The sequence below is a fragment of the Protopterus annectens genome, chromosome 5.part0 (genome assembly GCF_019279795.1).
Source record: "Protopterus annectens isolate FY-2018-M chromosome 5.part0, PAN1.0, whole genome shotgun sequence".
Taxonomy (NCBI): domain Eukaryota; kingdom Metazoa; phylum Chordata; order Ceratodontiformes; family Protopteridae; genus Protopterus; species Protopterus annectens.
Genome location: NC_056735.1, coordinates 642,423,173 through 642,447,723, shown reverse-complemented (window position 1 = coordinate 642,447,723; position 24,551 = coordinate 642,423,173). Strand labels below are relative to the sequence as shown.

The 24,551-nt window shown below is 38.0% G+C and overlaps 1 protein-coding gene across 2 annotated transcripts in view; it reads right to left on the bottom strand.

The window, feature by feature from the left end:
* The window catches only part of LOC122802723 (interleukin-5 receptor subunit alpha-like), a 451,682-nt gene that overhangs the window by 300,832 nt on the left and 126,299 nt on the right, over positions 1 to 24,551 (bottom strand). For both annotated transcript variants that reach the window (XM_044072483.1, XM_044072484.1), the window contains exons 3-4: positions 21,065 to 21,228; positions 20,848 to 20,962 (exon numbers count right to left, since the gene is read on the bottom strand). In XM_044072483.1, coding sequence (XP_043928418.1) covers positions 20,848 to 20,962; positions 21,065 to 21,228 — 279 coding nt within the window. The remainder of the gene's footprint in view (positions 1 to 20,847; positions 20,963 to 21,064; positions 21,229 to 24,551) is intronic.

Genomic DNA, 24,551 nt, shown 5'->3' with positions numbered 1-24,551 from the left:
AAAAATTTGTTCCACTGTACGCTGAAAGACTTCACTTGTAGAATTTATTCCAAATGGCATCCTTAGGAATCTATATCTTCCAAACAGGGTACTGAATGTCTCAGTAATGAAGATGTGCAATAAAGCATGACATGCCAAAATGAGCTCTTTGCATTTAAGACAGAAAAAACAGTGGCATTCGGTATCAGGGCTGCAACTTCTTTGACTGTAGGCATGGGATAATAGGGTCTCTTCAATGCTTTGTTAAAATCACTTGGGTTAATACATATTCTGATTTCATCTGAGCCTTTTTTATCAGCTGCTACCATGGATGACACCCATTCGGTGGGTTCTGCAACTGGACAAATTACACCTTGCTGCACCATTTTGTCGAACTGAGCTTTGAACTTATGTTTCATAGTTATGGGAACTCTTCTTGTTGATCTGACCACTGGACTGATTTCTGGGTCTAACTCCATGGAATACACAATTGGAAGGTTGCTCAATTTGTCATCGAAAACATCAGCATACTCTCAAAAATAGCATTGGTTAAGCTGGAACTAGGACATGTGCTTATTTGATGAACTTCTTTGGTAAAAGAAAGCAGATTTAATTTCAAACTGTCTCTGAGACCCAATAATTACTGCACAGGTCTTCGAACCACATGCAACAATAGGCTATAACAGTTCTTGGCCATATAACATGAAAGCGCTACTGAGCCTTCGGTTTGAATTTCTTCGCCTCCACGTTTCACTCAACTAGTGATATTTAGTTGTTCACCAGCTCTGACCCTTGCAAAAGTATCTGCAGACATGACATTACACTTTCAACCAGTGTCTACTTTAAGCTCGGTGGCTTTACCATTGATCTGGACAGTACAAAATACTTAATTTCTTGTCAGTAAATCTAATGCATCAAGCTTTTCACCAATTACTGATACACCATCTACACAGAAAGCAGACTGTTGCAGGTCTATTTGATTTACTTGCTTTTTGGAGCGACCCTTCTTTGCAACTGTGTGAGGCTTACTGGATTTACAAAATCTTTGGAAATGGTTTGATTTCTTACACTTGTGATATTGCTGACCAAATGCTAAATACGTTTTTCTTTTGGACTCATGGTTGGCACCACAACTGTGAAAAAGCTTGATTTGGGTTTTGCTGATTCACTCTAATTCTGTACTGAGTAACATCTGTTTGGCACTAGGTACTGTCAGAAAAATATGTATTAGCGTATGTATTAGTAATATGCTTAGTGTATTTAAGGCTTGAAAAGGGTTAACACATTTATTCTATTTCACACTGCATAAAATTTGTACAAATTGCAGAAGCTTTCTAACCTTGTATTGTCATGAAATATGCGCAGCTATAATCTTTGCTTATACTTTGGAAATTTACAGGGAAGCAGATAATTTCTGCTTGTGTCAGGAAAATAATGAATAGATGTATCACTTGTATTAATGTTATAAGACTTAGACAAGGAGTTCTGCTTGTGCTGTGAGAAAATACACAGCTGCAGAAGCTATAGATAATCAGAACAAAGACTGCTTGAAAATATGAACTGCAATCAGCATTTGCTTGTGCCTAAGCTAGAAAAGTACCTTGAAATGTAACACATGTATTAGAACTACGCAATAGAAGCTTGTAACGGGCTAGAGCCCACCAAGGCCAGGTTGTTTTTCTCAAAATGTTTTTCATAAATCTAGTCATGTCAGCAGAAAATCTGAGTAACATCTGCTGTAGAACAATACTGAATGTTGTGTTTGATTACGTCAACCATAGAAGGCAATGTCTTGTAGAACAGTATAAGAATAGCATACTTCCTGTTAGTAGTTAGGCAAAATCGTGTATTTGCATATTTTTGTCTCCTTGCAGCAAGTTATTAAATGTGCCTTATCTGAACCCTACGTGTATTGGTCTTTGAAGTTTTTTCCTTTGACAGATTGGTCCTTCGGACCGGAAACCCTCACTTTGCCTCAGATCAGACAGGCCAGGTGGCTTGAAACTGTACTGGGAAGAAACCACATCGGTTCTTCTTATTTGAAAAGCCCTCCGACTGAACTGTCGTACAAAAGAGGCCAGCCACTTTCTGATCTGCGACTGAAGGACAGGTTTTTCATGAACCAGGTGATCAATCACGAAGGCTCAGGTAAGGTGAATCTACTTTTTTTCTGTTTTAGATCAGGGACTAGATTTGTATTGTTTTTGTCAGGACTGTATTTTTACAAGTCAGGGACAGAAAAGATTACTGTCTTGTCATAGATCATGAAAACAGAGTAGGTAGGCAGTCATTCTGAAGAGACTAACAAAATCTGTGGTACCACGTTAAAAATAAGGAGTTACGTAATGATTAAAAAGGGTAGAACAAGATGGGTAATAATTGCACAAAAAGACCACAAAATCCGCCGTTAACCGAAGATGCAAAATACATGTAGTCACAACGTGCTGATAATATTAAATACTACTCAAGGTGGGTTAATAAGTATGAATTTGATGGTAAATTAGAAAAATCCTCGCTTATCAAACTTGTCAACCAGCTTAAAACCAATTTCAAAGGTCGGGTAAAAAAGCAGCGCCAATTAGGAATTCCTCAGGCACACAGGTGGATTGAGGAAGTAAACCATAGGGAACAAAAGAACAATAATTCAAAAGGAATGTTTTTAGATAAGGAGGACAATAACTTAGTAATAGCATCGGCCCCTCTGCTCCCCTTACCAGAATATGAAGCAAGTGAACAAGTTAGTCCACCCCCCGCGATATCCTGCTGCCACTGTAAATAGAGACACTACAAAAGCAAAACTGTTTATTAGAGATCCCATCAAGACCAGGTCTCGAACACAGGCAGGTAACTCAAAAGGGGACATTGAATTATATCAAATGGGTAGGAATTCACGATCTATGAGTGAAGAAGAAATATGCCCACTTATAGAAGTACCTAATCTTCAGGCAGGGCAAGAAGGTCAGGACCCAACTATTCTAGTGTATAGACCCTGGACTCCGGAAGACATCCGGAAAGCCACTGAGGGAATTCCCCATCCAAAACTTAATTTTAGAAAGTTCTTAGAAGATTTACAAGGAATGAGGCTAGGTCATAATTTAAACGGAGAAGAGGTAGAAAAAGTAGTCAGACAAATTGTGGGACCAGATTGGCACATGATTAGTGGCAATTGGAATCCCCGTGACGCTGCACACAGACCCCTCCCAGATAGCAGCGCAGAACTAGATAACAAAGTAAAAGGTCTTACAGACCACATCTCTGAGAAATGGAAGCCTAGGGCAGACTGGACTTGCATTAATCAATGCATCTAACAAGAAGGTGAAACTATTGGCAGATATTATGCCAAACTGTTAGAATGTTTTAATAACCACTGTGGAATGCAGGTTCCTGAAGATCAGACACAAGATTCCCCATATGAGCAGCAGTTAAAGAATGCATTTTTGAAAGGCAGCATTGCACCCATAAGCAGTTTTATTACAAAGCACATGGTAGATCATCGTACAAGCAGGTTACAGTCATTACTTGAATATGCTAGGCATGCTGAAAGGCATTTTAATAGCAAAAAGAAAAAGAAAGCCCAAGTATTTTCTGTAGAAGATGGAGCAGAAGTTTATGTAGTACAGTCCGGGAAACAGGGCAAGAAAAATGCCCAGGGAAACAAACAATCTGATCAGTGATCAGAGGACTTTGAAGGGCGAAAGAAAAGGGATGAATGTTTTAAATGCGGTAAAAAGGGACACTTGGCAAGGGATTGCAAGAAAAACAAGAAGGCAACCACGGAAGACAAGGAGGGTGAGGACTGATTATATGATAGTCAAGAATCACTAGAAGGGGATAGCAGAGAAAGGACAAATGAGAAGAGTAGAGGATGTGACAGAAGAAATAGAGGAAGTGCAGGAAGTTACAGATAGTGAAGAAAATGAAATATTGGATTTAGCTTTATTGAGCTTAGAGCTCTATATAGCAGACACAAAACCAGAAGTTACACTCCTGGTAGAAGGGAGGGAGGTCAAATTCTTGTGTGACTCAGGGACATCACAGACCCTGATACATCCCTCCAAACTGCCAGAGAATTCAGAGTCACCTAATTACATACTAGTGAAAGCAGCTAATTGACAGCTGTATCGGGAGCCCCTCTCCTATAATATTGCAATAACTGATCCTGTTTCAGGATTGACACAGAAAAGCAAAATTGTTGTTTCCGCAAAATGCCCAGTAAACCTCTTGGGCAGAGACCTTATGCAGCTATTTGGTATAGCAGTAGTTCTGACTATGCAGGGTATGGAAGCACAGCAACAAATTGATACCTTTGCAGTGCAATCGGAGGGTGAAATGTTCTATTGGTACAGCCAGGACTTGGTTACGACTGGTCCAGGGGCAGTGACCGAAGAGTTGATGAATGTAGCCATCAGCAAGTTCCCCTCCCTTGACATTGTAAACAACATTTGTTGCACTGTACTCTGTATTATTGTAACACACCAGGACCTGATAAGGAATATGAGCAAGAATTGTTTAGAAATCATGCAAACAGACTGATATTACGTAATCTGTACTGGGACATGGAAGGGAACAGTGTAGCCAGCTGTTCATTGCCCCAGGAGTTCTTTGCATTCTATAAATCTAATTGATTACCACATGTTAGCTTAACTAAGGACAAGAATGTAAAATGGGTAGAATTAGGAGAAAAAGTCACGAGATGGGAAAAGCAGACAGAGTAAGAACTGTCAGAACAGGGAATACAAATGCAGAAGTTGAATTGGATAACTCAGACCCATCCAGCCGTGCACTTGCAGTCTAGCAAGGACAGCTGATTAGCACTCCTATTAAAGGAGGAAGAGAATGCCTTACAGAATATACCAGAAACTCTTTGGTCAACAGGAAAGTCAGATGTAGGACTTATTCGTACAGCGGGACCAGTTACTATCACGCCAAAGTCAGCATTTAGACCACAGAAAAGACAGTATCCCTTAAGAAAAGATGCAGAAGTAGGAATCAAACCCATTATAGCAGCTTTACTTAAGGAAGGGGTGCTGGTGGAATCTCCTGATTCACCATGTAACACACCCTTATTTCCTGTTAAGAAAGCGAATGGAGAATGGCGTATGGTCCAAGATTTGCAAGCTGTAAATGATGCAGTAATACCAAGGGCACCTACAGTGCCAGACCCACACACCTTGTTGAATGATTTAAAACCTCAACAGAAATATTTTTTCTGTGGTAGATATCAGCAATGCGTTCTTTTCGATACCGATACACCCTGACAGCCAATATTGGTTTGCATTCACATTTCAGGGGAAAAGCTATACATATACGCGACTACCACAGGGATATTGTGAAAGTCCGACAATATTCTCACAAGAAATGGCAAGCAACTTGGCGGGATTTACCCCACCAAGAGGCAGTCAGATTTTACTTTATGTTGATGATATCCTGCTGGCGGCCCCCACCCAGCAAGATTGCAAAGAAGATACCCTAGCGCTATTACAATTTTTAGCCACTGAAGGACATAAAGTAAACAAAAATAAACTGCAGCTTTGGAAAAAACAAGTTAAATACCTAGGATATGTAATATCCAAAGAGGGTAGGACATTAGATGAGGACAGAAAAATAGTGATTTTGCAAGCACCAAAACCCACTGCCAAGAAGGAAATTATGTCCTTCCTGGGTACGACTAATTTTTGCCGGAGCTGGATTCCAAACTGTGCCTTGGAATCTGCACCGCTGACTAACCTGATATATAAAAAGCCTATGGCAGCACAGGATTTGTTACAATGGACACCAGAAGCAGAACCTGCTTTCTGCAAACTGAAACAGTTAATAGCATCCTCATTAGTTTTAGGATTACCAAACTATCAACCGTTTTTTCCAAACTGTAGATTGTAAGCAAGGTTATATGACATCAGTGATAACACAGCAGCATGGGGACAAGCAACGCCCTATTGCTTATTATTCATCACAACTAGACCCAGTGGCACGGTCTTTACCCCACTGTGTACAAGCAGTAGTTGCAGCTGCAATGGCAATACAGGCTTTGGCGTCAGTAGTTTTGTTCTACCCTCTCACATTGAGAGTGCCTCATGCAGTAGCTATTATTTTACTGCAAGAGAGGGTAGCATATCTTTCCCCTGCTAGGCATCTTTCCTGTATGACTATATTGTTGAGCCAACCTCATATGACAATTGAACGATGCACGACTTTGAACCCTTCTACCTTGCTCCCAACCCCTGCAGATGGCACACCACACAGCTGCTTGCAGGTGATTGAGCAAAAGACACTGCTTAGAAAAGATCTCACGGATGTCCCCTTGGATGATGCCGGGGTGACATACTATGTGGATGGCTCATGCAAAAGGGGTCCTGCAGGACAGAACCTAGTAGGATATGCAGTAGTTTCTGATACTGAGATTATAGAAGCGAAACCTTTACCACACAATTTATCTGCACAGGCAGCAGAATTGATTGCCTTGACACGAGCATGTACCTTAGCAAAGGGTAAATGTGTGAACATTTTTACTGGCAGCCAGTACGCTTTTTCTACTGTACATGTTTTTGCGCAACAGTGGAAAAATCGAGGAATGATAACATCTACTGGCAAACCAATCAATCATGCACAGTTTATTTTAGATCTTTTAGAATCTATTCAGTTACCTCAGAAAGTAGCTATTTGTAAATGCACAACTCATACCAAGCAAGAGGATAGGATTTCAAAAGGTAATGCGAGAGCTGATACAGCTGCAAAACAGGCAGCTTCAGAAGTATTTCTTTTGAATGAGGAATTACAGCCCTCTGAGATTTTAGACTTAGAAATGTTAAAGACAATGCAGACACTTACTACGCAGGCTGAAAAACAAAGATGGGTAAGACGAGAAGCAATTCTCGAAAAGGGGCTGTACATCTCTAAAGAAGGGAAACTGATATTACTATCTAATTTGTTTAGATATGCAGCTTTGTTGAGCCATGGGCAATGCCATGTCTCAACAGGGGGGATGGTACAGCTGGTGAACCGAGTGTTCACGACATATGGATTCTTAAACTACTCTAAAAATTTTTGTTTAATGTGCCACGTTTGTAACAAACATCATGCATAAGGGGCGTTAAAGCCCAAGCAAGGGAGCTTCCCCACACCACCGTATCCATTTCATACTATCTGCATGGATTTCATAGAATTGAACAAATGTGAAAATAAGAAGTATTGTCTTGTCATTGTAGATATGTTTTCCAAATGGGTGTAAACCTTTCCGACTAAAAATCCAGATGTGGCTACCGTAGCAAAAATCCTCATTAAAGAAATCATCCCTAGATTCGGCATTCTGGAAAGGATCTACAGTGACAACAGTACACACTTTGTAAACCAAACCATACAGCAGTTAAGTAAACATTTTGGTATTTATTTAAAAAATCATCGTGCATATCATCCGCAATCTGCAGGGTTAGTTGAGAGGCATAATGGGATTTTAAAGAATAAGCTAAGAAAGTTAATAGCAGAAACAAAGAGAAATTGGGTGTACTGTCTGCCCCTGGCACTGTTGAGCATGAGAACTGTTCCGAATGCAAAAGGATTGACTCCTTTTGAAAAACTATTTGGAAGGGCTTATTATATACCTCAGTGGAAACCTCTCATGCTCGCAGACCAGGAAGCCGACTGTACACTAGCAGAGTATATGAGAAATTTGTTGATTTTAAACATCTGTTGCAGTCAAATTCTGTTTCAGATAAAGAACAAACCAGACCATCAGAAGTGGCAGTGGCTCCAGGAACCTGGATCTTGGTGAAGACAATAAAAAAGAAGAATTGGACGTCACCAAAGTGGGAAGGTCCATATCAAGTGCTTCTGTCGACACCCACTACAGTCAAGATCGCAGAGCGTGCCTTGTGGATACATCTGATGCACTGCAAACTAGTTAAAAACTTTGAACTGGACAAAAATCTTGTCACATGTCAAGAGCAAAAATGATAGAATCCAGAAAAAACAGGAATGCAGAACAACCATTTCCTCAGAAGTATTGCATAATCATCCTGTTAACTGTACTAGTGACAATAATCTTTTTGTTGTGGCCATTCCTTTTTCCAGCCACACAAACCAAACTGAATAAACGTGAAGCATTACTCATAGACTGGCACCCAAACATCAACACTTACCAGGCAATTAAATATGTGTATGCTGAGACTTTCAATGTTTCGAATTGCTGGATTTGCACAGCTTTGCCAACAGCATACAGGGGGTTATTAATGACTACAGTCCCCCTAGGGGTCAACGAGACCTGGGAAAACTTGATTTATGATACCTCAACCATTACATCACAAGATAAAATAGCATTGCACTTGTGTATTCCACAAAAGGGAACTGTGTGTTTTTTATAAAAATGATACTGTTCAGGTGGGTTGGAGCAATTGCAATGTGACTGTTCCTTATAAATGTTACACTAAAGCTAACAATGCAGGTTCTTATTGTAATACAAACTATGATTCATTTCTTGAATTGCTGCAGAAAACAATTGATGAAGTAAAACATAATTCTGTTCTCTATAAACAACTATCTATAATTGATAGAAAAATGTTTCATGCAGGGCGAGTGTATATTCATAGCAAAGTTACTACTAAAGTAGAGGACTGTTATTTTGTATGTGGCAGAAAGGCATACAAGTGGTTACCTGAGAATTGGTCTGGCAGTTGTTTTTTGGCCTACCTGGTTCCGGCCATACGACACACTGCAGTTTTACCTAGAGGATAAATTTGGAATGTCCGAGATGTCATCAAGAAACCTGTAAATCCAGTGGGGCAAATCGATGCGCGTTGGAAAAACCATCATTCTATTGGCAATGGACTGACACACATGGACTTGAGTGATAGTGTTATATTGCGGGTAGGCATATTACCAGCATATGGAGCAGTGAAATCGATCTGGGAGCTGAGAAAACTGTCTAAACTTCTCAAAGTAATGAGTAATGCAACTTTTTCTGCTCTCGAATTGGTGGCTGATGAACTGAATGTCATGAGAACTGTAGTGCTTCAAAACCGCATGGCACTCGACTTCACCCTAGTGGCGAGAGGCGGTACTTGCATTTAATCCAGGAGGAGTGCTGTTTGTATATTCCTGACCATAAACACGAGATAGACAATCACCTTGAGGTAATTCAGCAAGTGTCGGCCATGACCAAACCAGGACCAAACCCACTGACGGACTTTTTCCAGAAATGGTTTGAGGGGTGGGGTACTATCCTAACGAACATCCTGATTGCCATTTGTGTAGGAATGATCCTACTGGGAGTATGTGTTTGCTGTGGCATCCCCTGCATGAAAAGACTAATTAAAGACTTTATAGACATGTCAGTTTCTGAAATCTTATATCAAATGTTATGTTAAAAGATTGAAAATGCTTTCATAAGTTTAAACTGAATGACTCTCTTAACTGCAAATCCTAAGTGGGAAGAGGTTAGGAGAAAAAAAAATGTTTATGCTTATTTTGAAAGTAGAATAAAAGTATTAAAAGGGGGGAAATGTCAGAAAAATATGAATTTGAGTATATATTAGTAATATGCTTAGTGCATTTAAGGCTTGAAAAGGGTTAACACATTTATTCTATTTCACACTGCATAAAATCTGTACAAATTGCAGAAGCTTTTTAACCTTGTATTGTCATGAAATATGCGCAGCTATAATCTTTGCTTATGCTGTGGAAATTTACAGGGAAGCAGATAACTTCTGCTTGTGTCAGGAAAATAATGAATAGATGTATCACATGTATTAATGTTATGAGACTTAGACAAGGAGTTCCGCTTGTGCTGTGAGAAAATACACAGCTGCAGAAGCTAGAGATAATCAGAACAAAGAATGCTTGAAAATATGAACTGCAATCAGCATTTGCTTGTGCCTAAGCTAGAAAAGTACCTTAAAATGTAACACATGTATCAGAACTACATAATAGAAGTTTGTAACGAGTTAGAGCCCACCAAGGCCAGGTTGTTTTTCTCAAAATGTTTTTCATAAATCCAGTCATGTCAGCAGAAAATCTGAGTAACATCTGCTGTAGAACAATACTGAAAGTTGTGTTTGATTACGTCAACCATAGAAGGCAATGTCTTGTAGAACAGTATAAGAATAGCATACTTCCAGTTAGTAGTTAGGCAAAATCCTGTATTTGCATGTTTTTGTCTCCTTGCAGCAAGTTATTAAATGTGCCTTATCTGAACCTTACGTGTATTGGTCTTTGAAGTTTTTTCCTTTGACAGTACCCTTGGTTTTGCCTTTAACTGAACTGTTCTTGTAATGTGCTAGAAGACTACAGACTTTACCTAGAGGTCCTGCAGGGTCTTCTGCTGCCATGTGCTTAGGCCTGCTTTTGCCTGTCTCATGTTGCATGCTGTCTACATGAGTTCTGGAGCCTACTGAAACCATGCTCTTATCACTAGCAAGCATATTTGTGTGCCCTTCTGTAACTTCATGTATCTGACAAATCTCAATGGTTTTACTAAGTGATAAATCACTGTCACAAAGCCAAATCTTTCTCACAGCAGCATTATTAATACCACATACGAGTCTGGTCTTTATTAACTCATCCTTTAAATCACCAAACCTACACATTTTAGCTTTGTTCCTCAGGTCAGTAATATAAGCTGTGAAACTTTCCCCTTGGTTTTGATCTCTCATGTAAAACAAATGCCTCTCTAGTTTAATATTAGTCTGAGGGTTGCACATCTCTCTGAATTTGCACTTTAAACACTTGGGGTCTTCCCCTGATTCAGCCTACACAACAACACGACAAGTTTCTCCTTCACCTCATACACTGCTGGTGTACAGACAAATGAACACTCCCTTTCAATGGGTTCTGACCTTGCTAGGTTCAGCAAAATGAATGCCCTGGGATGTGCATCTTTATCAGGATAAGCTGCTTGTATAAATATTCCGTAATCTCGCTCAAATATTCTCCAGTTCTCTGCAATATTCTGATCAAACACAAGTGGTTGTGGCTTGCGATATCCATCTGCCATATTGACATATCTCAGTGAAAACTCTTGCAAATATGCACGGACATACACACTGGTGCATACACATATACATGTGCTTTAAATTTATGCCAGTACTTGTAACAACACAACGAGCCTTTGTAAAACTGAATTTTATGAAATATGTTTCCTGGGCACTGCAACACTTTGAAATCTCTTTACTGTAAAAGCCACTTGCCTTGGAATTACTTTATTACATGAGCCATTTATCTTGTAAAGGCAATAATGCTAAAGTCATTTATCATCATTTTACTGTACAAGCCTTTGTCTTGTAATTGCTTTAATGCAAAGCAATTTATCATCATTTCACTGCCAAAGTCATTTATCATAATTTTAAGAAATGTTTTAAACAACTGCACAGCGTGAATAAACTAAGCAATAGAAGCTGAGGGCAAGAAACATTTTAAAGTGATTGTACTTTGCGAATACACTATCTTGAAGCAATGGCACTTTATGAATGAACTGTCTCGAAGCAACTGCACCTTGCGAATAAGCTATCTCAAAGTAATGGCACTCTGTGAATAAACTGTTTCGAAGTAATTGCAATTTGTGAATGTATTAGCTCGAAGTAATTGTAATTTGAAAATGTATTGGGCAGAAGAAGCTCAGACTGAGAAACACCTCAAAATAACTGCACTTTGCAAATAAACAGTACACAGCACACTGAAATTTCTACAAAATGGCTGCACTTTGCCAAACAACTCTGTATGAACAGACACACCAATGCACAAGAAACTTTTGAAATGGCTGCATTTGACTGCACTTTACAAAACAGTCGCACTTTGCACACAACAAACTTTTCGGAATAAATGCACAGTAATAAGTACACACTAAGCACTTTCATACACGTTGAGATATTTCAAACAACTCTAGTTATGCTATTCAAAGCTTCAATCAATGCAAAGTAGTAATTTGTGCTAAACACAGTAATTCACCCAAAACACATGCAGTCGCCTTTGATCTATTTATACTGAATGTGCCCTTTTCTACCCTTTCTATTATAGTCATTTTGCTTACTGAATCTCTTCATGAGCTCTTTATGCCCTTTTATTATATTTGTTTTGCTCATTTAATCTCTTCTCATGCCCATTATACTTTCTTGTGCTTGTTTTAACTCTAAACATACTTGTGTTACTTTAAATATGCTCATCTTGCAATTCTAAGGCAATTCTGAACCCTTTATGTACTTTTCTAATGCTCGTTGTATCAAATAACTCAGTTTCAAACATTTTGTCTGATTTCTTATGCTTCTCATTTGCTTAATAAATGTTTCTGTGCTATTCGTTTGCTTAACAATACCTTTTGTGCTCTTGTAATGCTCTGCTTGACCTTTTTCAATAAATACATTATTTGTGTGTGTTCTCTTTTACCTTTGACTTGTTTCTGGCACTTTGTGTTCTCGGTTCTTTTAGTCTGCCTTCACCATTACCTCTGCATCTCGTGGCTCTGAAGAATAGTCCTTGCCATCCCTGTTCTGACACCATGTCGCTTGCCAGGTCAGGATAAAAATGCAAGCACCATGGGTTCTTGTTAAAGCAGGTTTATTACATAAAAACACATCATAAACAAGATTAAGTAACTTTAACTTAAACTAGCTATCATGCACATGGATGTTAACATTCTGGATGTACCTTCAAAATGGCACTGAAGCTAACATGTGCTTCTTATTTATATGTACACACACATCTTGGAAATGATTCTTAAAATACAACACACCTGTTATTCTACACATTTATTTATTTATTTTACATTTGTTAACCAGGATAGTCCACTGGACACAAGTCCATTTTCAGTGGAGGCCTGGGGAGAAAAGCTCCAAACACAACAATAACATGAAATAAAGAATAATACAAAGTTTGAAAAGAAAATAACAATCAAAAGACAGTGAGTACTAAATTAAGTACTATATATAGACATATCAGTCACATATAGCAAAACAGAGTAATAATACTATAATACTAGATTCTTTAGTCAAAAAAGATCAACTTCATTGTTGGAGAGGTGTGTAAAACATCAGCTTAATAAAGATTATTAGTATCGAGATCAGAACATAAATATTTTTTTATTATATTTTATGCTTATAATTAATCTTAGAACCTAGACCTAACCATACATCTTGATGAGTGAGATTAGAATGGTGGAGGTCTAACACTGCAGATGGTCTAACCTGGTGTAGTGCATGAGCTTAGGCAGCTATTAATGAGATGTATTTTTAATGATTTTTTAAACTGTGTGAAGGAAGCGATAGTTGGTATGTGATTGGGTAGAGTGTTCCAGATTTCAGATACATAATTAGAGAAGAGGGAGTCCCCTGCTGTGTTGTTAGACTTAGCTACTGTGAAAGTAACCTTGTTATTGGAGCGAAAAGTCCTGTTATTGGTGTGGAGGTGAAGTAGGTTTTGTAATGCAAGTTTTTTTTCTGGTTCATACAGAATTTTATGGCTGGAGAGAGTTGATTATAATGCAAAGTTGTGGAAGTTCCAGCCAGTTGAGTTGCTTCAAGGATGAGCAGTAGTTTGATCTAAATGGGGAGTCAGAGTTGAATTTAGCAATTTGTTGTAGCAGGAGTCAAGCTTAGCTAGGTTTGCTTTTATAAGGTTGGTAAAAATAAGTGAGGCATAGAGGAAGGTAGAAATAAGGTATGTGTGGGCTATTGTAGCTTTTGTTTGTTGGATAAGGAACTGTCTATTTCTATAGAGGATACCTAGTTTTATGTGGACTTTCTTGATGGTCTGGGAAATGTAAATATCAAATTTTAAATGATCAGTCTCTATGCCCAGGAGTTTGGTATGCTCTGTGGGAGAGATAGTAGTTTTGTTACTGGACATGATATTAAAGGTGGTAGTTAATGCGGTGGACCTAGTAGGTTTAAAGAGCAGACATTTGGTTTTAGCAGGGTTTAGACTAAGTTGTATATTGGATAGCCATGTTTCAATAGAGAGGAAAGATTATTGAGTTAATGTGGGAAGTTCCTGTGCTGAGGAAGCTGCACAAATTAACGCTGAATCATACGCGTATTGGATGACAGATGCCTTGGGAGTAGAACAGTGGAGCTTATTGGTATAGAGGGTGAACAGCAGTGGGCTTAAGATGGAACCTTGGGGAACACCAAGAGTGACTGGAAGAAGGGGGGCGGGGTTCTCGTTTCCAAAGAACTGCTTGCTGATGGCTGGTTAGATAGCTTTGGAACCAGGTTATGGAGGGTTGAGAGAGTGCTAATTCGGATAGTTCTTTGATTATAATGTTATATCTAACAATGTCAAAGGCCTTTGAGAGGTCTAGAAAGGTGGCAGAAACAATTTGGCCATTGTTTCTATGACAGTTTACTGTATTGGAAAAGGAAAAGAGGGTGGTGATGGTACCATGGAAGGGGCGGAAGTCATGCTGTTTGACAGGAGTTTGTGTGTGTGCAAGTAGTCTAAGATTTGGAAGTTTACGCATTTTTCCAGGATTTTTGCTAGGGGGGATAGAATTGCCATAGGTCGGTAGTTTGTAAGTTCTGGGGAGTTACCTCCTTTATGCAAGGGGATTATGTGAAATATTTTCCAAATATCAGAGACAATGCCTTCTGAAAGGGATTTATCAATGAGTATGGCTATAGGGTAGGCCACTGTGCTGGCAGTAGTTTTTAGGAGTTCCCCTGGTAATTTGTCAGCAGCCAGAGTAGTGGGATTTAGTTTTTTTAGGTAATTTTTTTATCTTATCTATAGAGACAGTCTGGAATTGGAAAGGCTTATTTTTTGTGTGAGTAGTGGAGAGTTCAGAGGATGGGTGTGTGTGTTGATTTTTTTGTTGGTTGGCTAAGGTTAGTATTGTCTCAGTAAAGAATTTGTTAAATTGAGGGGCTATGCTGTCTTAGATATTAACTAGGGTGGGAGAGGGAGTACCAGTTTTGCCTGGTAGTAGACATTTGTTAATGGCTGCCCAAAAATTTGAGGGTGATTTTGGTGCTTGATTTGAAGGTTGGAGTAGTAATTCATCTTGTCAGGTTTTACTAGTTTCTTAGCTTTATTCCTAAGCTCCTGATATTTTTGTTTTGCAGCTGGGGACTTAACAGTATTCCAGTGATCCCGTGCTTTATCTCTGGCTTTGAGGAGGAATTTGGTTTCTTTACTAAGCCATGGACTGGGATTGGATCTGGTTCTTATGGTTCTGGGAGGGGCATGAAGATTTAATACATTTAAAAAGGTGGTATTAAAGTAAGTAACTGCCTCATTTAATTCCAGGTATTTCAGGGGTGCCCAGTTGCAATGCTTTATTTCTGTGGTGAAACTGATGGGATTAAAGTTATTTTTACTTCTAATGAACTGGTAGACAGTGCCTTTGGGACTATGATTACATTGTCATAGTAGGAGGGTTGGCAGAAGGTCACTTAGACCATCAGGGAGGCATCTTGCTAGAGGGGGTGGCCTGGTTTATTAGTTAGAATCCAGTCAATGATTGATTCCTTGCTAGTTGCCTTGGCAGTTCTTGTTGGTGTTAGGATGGCTTGGGTAAAGCCATGGAGGTTAATGCGGTTTGTTGGGGTGGGAGAGTTACAGAATAGCCAATCAATATTGAAATATCCCAGAATGATGGTTTCATTTTGGAGAGATAAACATGACCAGTGGAGTAGGTTTCCTAGAGTGGATATGTTGTTGCTGGGGGTATATAGCATCCAATTATGTTTATTAGTTTTTTGGGGTTGAGTTTCAGTTGAGTGAACAATATTTCTGCATTGTCAATAGAGGGGTATGTTATGCTTAATGCCTGCACTGTGAGTTGGTTCTTAAATAATATAGCTATGCCACCACCTTTTTTATCCTTTCTATCCTTCCTTAATATTTTGTATCTTGGAGGAATAATTTCATTGTCATTGATGTGTGGCTTTAGCCAAGTCTCAGTTATAACCACTATGTCTGGCAAGTATAGTGAGAGACAGGCATGTAGGTCATGGATTTTGTTGAAGATACTTCTACAGTTTATATTTAGAAACAACAGGTCAGATGTTTTCCTAGGGAGTTGATTTAAGCTACTGGGGAGATGGAGAATTTGAGGGTGGGGAATGTTTGAAGGAAATGTTGGACCAGGGTTAGGATGAATATCCCCACAGCAAGATAATTTAGAGGCAATATAGATGATGGACTGCAAGAGTTTTCTGATTTGTCCATTGGATTTTAGAGAGGGCTTGGGATAGTAGGGGTGAGGTAGTATTTTAAAGTATGAGTAGTCGGTGGGTGATAGGGTGAGGATAGAGGAGGAGACTGAGAAGTGTGAATGAATGTTATTATAGTGAAAAGTAGCAGTAGCTGCATAATGTGAAGTTATGTGTAGGTGAGTATGGTAAGAGGTGAGAAGAGAAATGGTTGCTAGTAAGAGAAGCAATATGTATTATTAGCATGTTAATAAGATTTGTGTGAAATGTAGTTTTAGTTAAGTGTAGGGTTTGGGAGTGATAGTAGGTGGATGAGTAATAAGGAGTGAGTGGCAGATTAATTTTAACTGTGGGAGGGGTTAAGGAGGATAGTTGGATTATGTGGGTAGATGTTTGTGACTGGGGGATGAGGTGATAGGTATGGCTAGGTGTAAAGACAAATGTGTGTGTAGTGGGGTGTATGGGAATTGAGGATAGGGTAGGGAGCAAAGTAAGCCCGAGCATAGCGAGGACGAATGGAGCAGGGCCACACCCAGGTAGGGAATTGCCAATAAAGTCAGTCAGTATGAAAAGTTTGACTATAATAACTAAGGAAATGAGTTTTAGAGAGTAATTTAAAAAGAGGAAAAAGAAGTACAACAGTACATAACATGCAAAGTGAAGAATTTAGTAGAAAGTCTAACACACGTTAGTCACAGTATGATGGAATAATGAGTCCCCAAAGTAAGGAAAAACAGGTGGAATGGGAAACATCTGAAGAAGAAATATGGACAAGGGAAAGAAAAGGAGATTTAAATTGGTGGAATATTTATGCAAAGGAGAAAGCACAACTAACTAATACAAAAACGCAGCATGAAATATATTTGAAGAGAAATACCGGTAAAGGCATCCAGATATGGAAATTTTCATTAAAAAAAATATACGGGGAAAGTAGAAAAGAGGATTAGTAATGGAGAAAGTAAATAACTAGAAACTGAAGTTATTATCTGTGAAGTGAAGGATTTAATGTAGAAAATCCAACTCCGGTAATGTCACAGCATGATGAAACGAGTCCCCAAATTAAGGAGAAACAGGTGGAATGGGAAGCATCTGATTACTTTGTCTGGAACTTTCAGTAAGACACCAGTACAAAAGTTTAGCTGGAACTGTACATCAAGGGAGGGAGCGGGAAACAGTGGCAACTTTGATGCATTTAATGTTGTGGAGTGAAAGGGCAGTGAGTTCCCATATGAAAGAGCGATGGATGACGCAGGATGCAGCTGAAGAGTATATGTCACAGGAAAATGTTCTGGAACATTCTGTAGAATGCCAGGAAGAAAAAGAGAACAAAGAATATGTCCTCTGTTTTAGAAGATGACGACCTAAGGGAAGAGTTGCTTGATTTTAATAGCGATGGATAGACATTAGACATATTAAGATCAATGAAAGAGATTAGAGAAAGTAAATAAGACCCCAAATGTTAGAAGTGTGATAAAGCAGATGAAGACAGTAATCAAGACTACTAAAAGAAATTCATGTGTTTTATAACCTAAGTAAATAGGATATATTACTGTGCAGCTAAACTAACAACAGGTAAAGTCTTCTCCTAAAATCAGAGCAATACGGGAAAGGAAGGGAAGATATCAAATACCATCATGGGAGCATCGAGTAGAGACAAACAATTAAAGCAATTAAGTCAAGAAGTGTCACTGTTAGAAGAATAGAGAAGAGGGAACAGATAAACAAAAACACTTAGAAAGGCAGACATAATAAAAGCAATGTGAAATATCAGAACAGATCAGGATCTGTTGTACACTATTGCAAATAATAAACTAAAGATATCAGCACAAGCACAAAAAACTTAGAAGATATGCAAATAAATATAAAGGAAAAGACAAAATAAGCAATTCACTGATGACCAAAAAAGTTTTATACAGAACTAGGAGACAGAGCAAAATAAATAGAAACACCTCCAAAGGGAAGACATAGACACATTTTGGAGAATTTATCCATGAAGACCCTGTGGACTATAACAAAAATGATGAATGGATAAAAGTAGTAAATAAACAGAACATTCAAATGTGCAGGACATGAAGTGGGATAACGCTACAGTCACAGAAACTGAAACAAAATAAAGAAAAGCTTCTAAATGGAAACCTCAGGCCCACATGCAGTGCCTAACTTCTTGCTAAAAGTATTAACATATTTACATGAAGACTTAGCCCTGAGTAAGAAATACTTATATGCACAAAAAAAATGATACTTCTACTTAAGAGTGACCCTGCAAGCTATCCAAAAAACTACAGTGCAATAATTTCCCTTCAAATGATCTATAAACAATACACTAGAACTGATGCTGATAGAGTGTATAGTCATTTAGAAGAAAAATGAATCATGGCAATCATAGCAATAGAACAAAAGGTAACAAAATGTAACAAAAGATCATTTGTTATGTAAAGTTATAATGAACAATTGTAAAAAGGGGAAGCATTTAAATATGTAATGGAGAAATTAGAAAAAAATCATTGGATAACATCCCACATTCATGGTACAGAAGTGCTTACAAATGTATAACATACACCCTACATTAATCTATTACATTACAGTGACTATGAAAGTGCCTGGATTAAATGACAAGGTGCCTTTAAAACCCCTGCTGAAAGGGAGGAAATTAAGGAGATAATTTTATTGGCAAAAGCAATACTGGGACTCTTTAAAAATGAAGATGTTGTCATTTCTATTAAGATCTGATGAAGGCAAACACCAAAAGCGCTTATCTCCTGTTTTAGTTCATTTTATTATTTCCATTCTGCACGTTGTGATTAAAGTTTTTACTTATTTTATTCTCATTGAGAAACTTCTTCTCTGTGGTGAGAGCTCAGCTTGTGTGTTGCTTGTTTTGTTTGTTCAGTTAACTGCTTTAGCCATTCCTGGAGAGTTTGTCTTGTCTGACCATGTAACAGTCTCAGACCACTTTGCAGCTAAGCCATGATAAAAGATAAATTATTACCCCAGGGATAAAAATTCAAAAGGAATATTCCAAGGTGAATCTTTGTTTCCACTGCTCATTTGTCTTGCCCTTAACCTGGTAAGCTGTCTACTTAACAGACTACATCATGGTTAGAATTTAGCTCCCAGAAAACAATGAAGTGTAAAAAGTTCTCATCTTCTTTTTGTGGATGATTTAAAACTGTATAGTTCATCAGAGAAGGAGCTGAAAGCACAACTGCAAGTGGCTAAAACTTTTTCACATGATATAAGAGTGTCATTTGTTCTTGATAAATGTGCAAAAGCATCATTTAAAGCAGGAAAGCTGCTGCACCAATAAATATCAATCCGGGACAGGAATATGATATAAAGGAACTTGAACAGGAAGGAGTGTATAAATGTTTGAGAACTCATGAAGGATGGCCACCATTTAAACAGGAAAACACAATTAAATAAATATTGGTTTAAAAGTAGAAGGTTTTCCTCAAAGGGAACTTACCTCCCCAGGAAAGGAACAGCACAAGCCAACCATTAATCATAAAAAGCCACACAGTAGTGCTCTGTTCATCAGCAAGAAAGTTCTTTAGCACCTGGCAGTGAATTTCTTCCTTTTAGTCAGCTCAGCTCAAGCTGACATATGTCTGGATATGTGGAATGTACCCTGAAGCTTTGGAAGCTGGCTAGCTATTACATCCTTGGCAGGATATAACCCATATATAGCTAAGGCTACTGCAGGAGTGATCAATATGATTAACATTATCAGTGGCTTTGATTTTGGCATTCTACTTCATTTTATATTCAATTTCTTTGGAGGAGATTGGTGTTTTTCCTCTGAAGTTTCTAATATGAGTACGCAATTTACAGTTTCTCAAATTTCTTCATACCATTTCCTCCAACTCTGGATAAACTAACATCTTGAATTTTTCTCCGTGTAAGTAGTTTTGCAGAGATTTAGTCTTTAATTTTCTGATTGCAGCCTTGCACCTTTTAGAAATTTTCCACTCCAACAATGTGTGTACAGACATAAGCAAACCACACTGTGTGCAAATCTGAAATAGGCAGCTGCTTGCGAAAGGCACACTTACTTATTGGTTTCTTTTCTAATGATTTAGCACACAGCAAATACAAAAAAGCCAGTCATGCTTCCTACAAAAAAGCTGACTAGTATCATAATATAAAATGACTGATTGTGGGGCAAGAACGAGTACTTAAGAGTAAGTCAAAGAAATTACAATCAGTATACCTGAAAAATATTTTTTCAATACATTATCCATGATTTCTCCAGTACAGTGTTGTCAAAGTTCATTTAAATGAGAAAAACTGAAGCAGAGACAGACAGCTTCAGTGAAATCTAACACGTCTGAAAAAGACTTGACCTGGAATAGCAGCTACTGCTGGTAGATTTGACCCAGACCTTGAAAGAAAAGAAGGTAAGTACTCCCATTTGTTATTAGCAACAGTTGCACTACTACCTTAAAACTCAGGTGATACACACAGAAAAATATTTGCATTAACAAATAAATGTTAAGAATAAAATGTTGATTACATAACTCTCCATTAAATGAAGATATACATGAAAAAGACACACTGGAAAAAATTTCAAATAAGGAGATTAAAGAAGGAATATTCTAGCTATGTACAAGGTGAAACTTAAGAAATTTTACACTTCACATCTTCAGTGACCTACAGCAGTCACAAGAAAAAGAGATACTGAGGTCATTAGTGTTAATAAAACGGACAGACTCGGATAGAAAGATAAGGGACTTACCAGTTGAAAGGTTAAATTTAACCCATTCACTTTTGGCAATTGTATGTGTATCATTACATAGCACTGTTTGAACTTCTGCAAAGGAAAACACTGATGTTTGTCTCCAAGATTGTCTCTATAACAGACATAAAATGCAGTTTAATGCACAGTTAATTTTAAGTCTGATACAATTAGAATGACTCTACAGAATGATCTATTCACATTTTATGTAACATACCTCAAGCAGAAAAAGCTCATCCTCATCAAATGCATCATCTCTGTAGACGTATTTGACAGTGTAGTTACCAATTTCATCTTCAGTTAGGTTACTATTCCATGAAACATTGAACTTTTCACAGTCAGTTCCTTTTACTGTTATATCTACAGGTGGTTTAACATACACTGCAGAGAAAAAAAAAAGCTTTGCATGAACGTCTTGCTAACAGACTGATTTAGAAAAACATCACAAACAGAAAATTCCTGAAAGCTTCCCATGTCTCGATGTCAGGAACTCACTTCTGATGGATTCATTTTTTTTTCTTTTTCTTGCACTCAAAGTAACAACCTTTTTTGGCACTCAGGAAATCATTAATACTATTGCTGCATTACCAGATAATAGGGTACAAGGATAGTTACCACAAACTGAACATATGTATAAAACTGACTGAGCTTTTACAGGTGTGTGTGTGTGTGTGTGTGTGTGTGTGTGTGTGTGTGTGTGTGTATCTGTGTTATGTGTGTGTGTGTGTGTGTGTGTGTGTGTCTGTGTTATGTGTGTTATGTGTCTGTGTGTGTGTGTGTGTGTGTGTGTGTGTGTGTGTGTGTGTGTGCGCACTGTTACCCTAATAGTGGACAAAGATAGAATTGCTCAAACTTCAACTGCCCGAGGTTCAACCTGGAAATCACTGTTGACGAGTTGTGTCAGCAGCGATGCACTTTTGGGAAGAATTTCCCCCTTTATTGAGTTGGTATTACCTTGGAGATGGTATATATAATTTCAGGGGGTGAGGGTAATGCTCCCTGCAAAGTGTTTTTCGGCAGTTTTTGTCCACTAATGCTGCTCAGGGATTCCAATCCTCACTGCATTATCTTCTGTCTACTCATAGTAGAATCACACTGCACATATCAATGCACTTAACGCATAGCACTGATCTAAACATTAACCTGAAGCATGCATTCAGATGTTCAGGAGGGCAATGACAAGTATTTTGAAAATGTTCACACCATTCTTAAACATTTGTGAGATTATTTCTGCAGAACATTGCAATCATGGAAAAATATGGCCATGTGTATACCAGAGTGTTGAGGAATGGGCTGCAAATGTGCATTCTTTTTACTCACAGTGATTTCATGCTTTGCACAAATTTATTTAGGAATAATTTTTCTATTTCTGATAAAAAGAAATTAAGGAAATGCACTTCTAAGGATGAAGAGCAACAATTAATTAATAGTCACTCTCTGGCAGCTTAAAAAGCAGGGCCTAATATATATGTAAATTCTACTTAGCAATGCAATCTGCTCCTTTTGTTCTTACCATACTAATTAGCAAAGTAAACTACTGATGTTTTTTTTTTTCAGTTACAACTAGGAAAGCTTAAATGAATACCAAAGGAGATAAACTAACATTTTTTCATGTAATGCATTCAATGTAAAGATTACACTGCAAGCAAAAAATGCAGGTTCCAGAAAATCCTTATCGTATAAACTGTATCAGCTTTAATAAAGATACTTCTGCTCATGTACATCTCAGTTTTCCTTAGTGCACTGTATAATAAAGTAATTGATATGTTTTTCAAGAAGATGCTTTAGTTGTATTTATTTCAAGTCAGCATTTACTTTTCTTGTACATAACTTAATGAGTCACACAATAAATGATGAAGTGAGGCACAAATAGTATGTAAACAAGAGACTATATCACACACACATTTTCTAAATGTTACTATAAAAAGAAACAATGTATGCAAAAACAAGACAGCATGAAATAAAAGTAAATCAAAACCAAATCAATCCCCCAATGTACAAGGAAGTGGGTAATATGCTTAAGAATGATCAGGAATGTGGTAAAACAAGACAAGGACAGAAATAATAAAATGATCAACAACGGTATTATGAGACAAGAAGGAAGCTGGTAGAAAGCATGTGCTGTCTATATTTATCACCACAAGTGCAGACGACGTGGATATGTTGTACATGTTAACTACAGCCGAGTGAAGCCACTCATAAAATTAGATTTTGGATAGTAGGATTATAGCTGCAGGACATAAATTACAGGGCTGAGATTAGACAGAGGTAGGTATCAGTTTATTTATTCTTTAAGTTATCCTTGATAACTGGTTTAGTACCACTAGGCTAGTGGTCTCTTTTCAGGGGAGACTATAATTTAAAGCTGCAAGAAACAAATTAAATAGCTATTCATTTCCAGATCACTTTAGCAGTTGGACATCCTTAGTAGTTTGTGACTGCAATCATATTATGGCCACTAAAGGGAAGTTTGACTATAAAATAAGACAGCCCTGCATATCTCACTTTTTTGGGAGGGGGACAGGAAGCCGCATACTGAGGTAGTACTGCTCCTGTGGAATGACTAAAAGGAGACTCAGACTCAAAGCAATACAGCAGTAGCAGTATCACTGCACTCAAGTAAAATAAGAATTACATGATCACTTCACATTAGTATTAAAAAACATGGACTCTGAGTGGTCAGCCCAGCCAGAGTGCCAACTGTAAATCGAGTATATAACAGAAAAAAGTCCAGCCACTGAAGTACCATTGAGCAGCCAGACATTTCTATTGATATATGCTATGGAGCACAGACCAAATACAAGAAAAATCAGATGTATTCTGTACAACTAAAAAAACAGAAACTTACCAGATTTTACTTGTATTTCTGCACTGTCAAACAGCTAAACTGTCCGGATTTTTGGAGAATGTCCACATTTTTGAATCAGCAATGAAGGTTCTTTTTTATCCATTGCTTCTGTTGAACAGCACTGGTGTACTGTGCAAGCATGGGAATGCATGCCCCATAAGCATATGCAGTATGCCAGAAAACGCAGAAGAATGAGGAAGCAATGGGGAAGAACACTACAGTGTTGTTATACTAAGACATTATTTAAGAAAGGAAAGCAATTTCTTTCTTAAATAATGTCATTGTATAATAGTAATAACCTAAGACTGCATGTAGGTAATGCTGGATTTACCCAGAGTTTTTGTTTGATCACTTGGGCTTTGCCCTTGTGATCAAACTACACCAACCATGGGTAAATAGTGCATTACCCACACCCAGTCTTAGGTTATTGCTTAAATATAAAGAAGAATAGCACAGACAATAAAAAATTCCACTAAATAATGAACTACTAAAAAATGCATATACCTTAATTGTAAAGGAATCTATATAAAAGATGTGCAAAAACATCTAATGCACTGCATGCAGAAAAGAACTAAGTACAGATACTAAACAACAAGCTCTAACATAGGGACAGTAACAGGTTTGGAGGGAAGGAGACAGCTTTGCAGCAATGATCTTAAAATTTAAACCTTTACCCTATGGCGAGTACCTTTACACAACCATGATACATTCACCTTAAGGGTTATCGTTAGAAGAAATAGTTAGATTATTGGAAAAATGCCAAGCAATGTACGCTCAGTGAACCATTGAATGGTAGATGTTCTAATGTATGCCTTGTAGGACAGCCATAACAATCCTGTCCTAGCTCTAAACTTGC